The following is a 1,355-nucleotide window of genomic DNA, read 5'->3' on the forward strand; positions in this document are numbered from 1 at the left end:
AGAAGAAAGAAAAACTTACCCCCTCGAGCTCCTCCACCAACTCGCCAGCCGAGCCATGCTTCCGCAGATGCTCCTCCACGGCCTCCACCAGCATCTCCTCCTGCACACCCAGATACTCGACAATCTTCTTCTCCACAAACGGCCGCAGCTTGTCGCGCACCACCACGTCGTCCATAAACTCCCACTTGACCTCCCACGCCCAGAGCCCTTCCTTCTCCGACGGAATCTCCTGCGCCAACGCGCGCACCGCCTGTGAAATCTCCTCTTCCGTCATGCCCGCGGCACCAGAAGAGGCGTCCATCTGGATGGGGACGAGCTGCCGCTTGGTGGACTCGACCTCCTCGTCGTCCAGCAGACCCTCCACCTCGGCAATCGTGCGTCGCTGCGGTGCTGCGCGGGAGGCCTGTGCTCGCTGTACCGCTGCACCGAGTGACAGCTTGAATGGCTGAGGCGCGGCAGCGGCGGCGGCAACTTCGCGTTGCTCCATCTCCCGAGCCTGCTGGTCCAGGAATGAGTCCGCCATGCCACGCGCCTGCTCCTGTCGGGCCTCCTCACGGCTCCGCTCGATTCTCTCGGCCTGCCGGTCGGCTTCGTCTCGCGCCTCTTCCTCAATCCGCTCCGCCGCCCGTTTCCTTGCCCAGGCGGCGTGGTCTCGGTAGTAGATGTGCGTCTTACGGGCGGCCTCGCGGTCGTCGTCCCATCCAACCTCCCTGTCCAGCTGCTCCTGTTTTCTGCGTTCAAAGTTCTCCAGCTCATGCCTTTCCCGTTCCCGCTCTCGCTCAAGGGCCGCCTGTCGTGACCGTTCTCTGTTGACCCATTTCCGCTCGGCTTCGGCGTACATCTTGTCCTCCTCAGCCTTGCGCTCAGCCTCGCGTCTCCTCCAGAGCTCCTCATCGCTGGCGTCAGTGTCCTCGTCCTCCCTTCTGAGAGTGCCGTCGGCGTTGTTGATCCCTCCATTGACAAAGGACACTCCTCGGTTCGGCCCGTTCTGACCCTTGGGGCCGGCGGGTGCGTTGGGCACGGAAACGCCTCGAGGTCCCAGCGGCACATTGTTCGAATTCCTCGGCGGCGAGGCGAGCCTTGACCGGCCAGGGGCGTTTCGTCGTCGTTCTGACTCCTCGAGTTCCTCCTCTCGCTGCAAGCGCTCCATATCGCGCTGGTTGCTTCGCTCACGGAAAGCGGCAATTTCACCCGCCACAACCTCCCTCATGTCGGGCGGGATATCTGCCAGCTCGTCCTCTTGAGCCAGGGGTATGTTGACCACCTCCACGTTCTCCTCAGTGCCCGCCGTATTGCCCATCGCGACGTCGCCGTTAGCGTCGGTAGTTTCGACAACGGGCGGGCGGAAAAGCTCT

The 1,355-nt window shown here is 63.2% G+C and overlaps 1 protein-coding gene across 1 annotated transcript; it reads right to left on the reverse strand.

The window, feature by feature from the left end:
* Positions 1-19: 19 nt before the first annotated feature.
* BBK36DRAFT_1082809 (hypothetical protein) lies at positions 20-1,355 on the reverse strand (the record flags this gene model as incomplete). The annotated part of the gene is made up of 1 exon (XM_024888928.1): positions 20-1,355. A coding segment is annotated over one exon (1,336 nt), but the record flags the coding sequence as incomplete, so codon positions are not given.

The sequence above is a fragment of the Trichoderma citrinoviride genome (genome assembly GCF_003025115.1).
Source record: "Trichoderma citrinoviride strain TUCIM 6016 unplaced genomic scaffold BBK36scaffold_352, whole genome shotgun sequence".
NCBI classification, from domain to species: domain Eukaryota; kingdom Fungi; phylum Ascomycota; class Sordariomycetes; order Hypocreales; family Hypocreaceae; genus Trichoderma; species Trichoderma citrinoviride.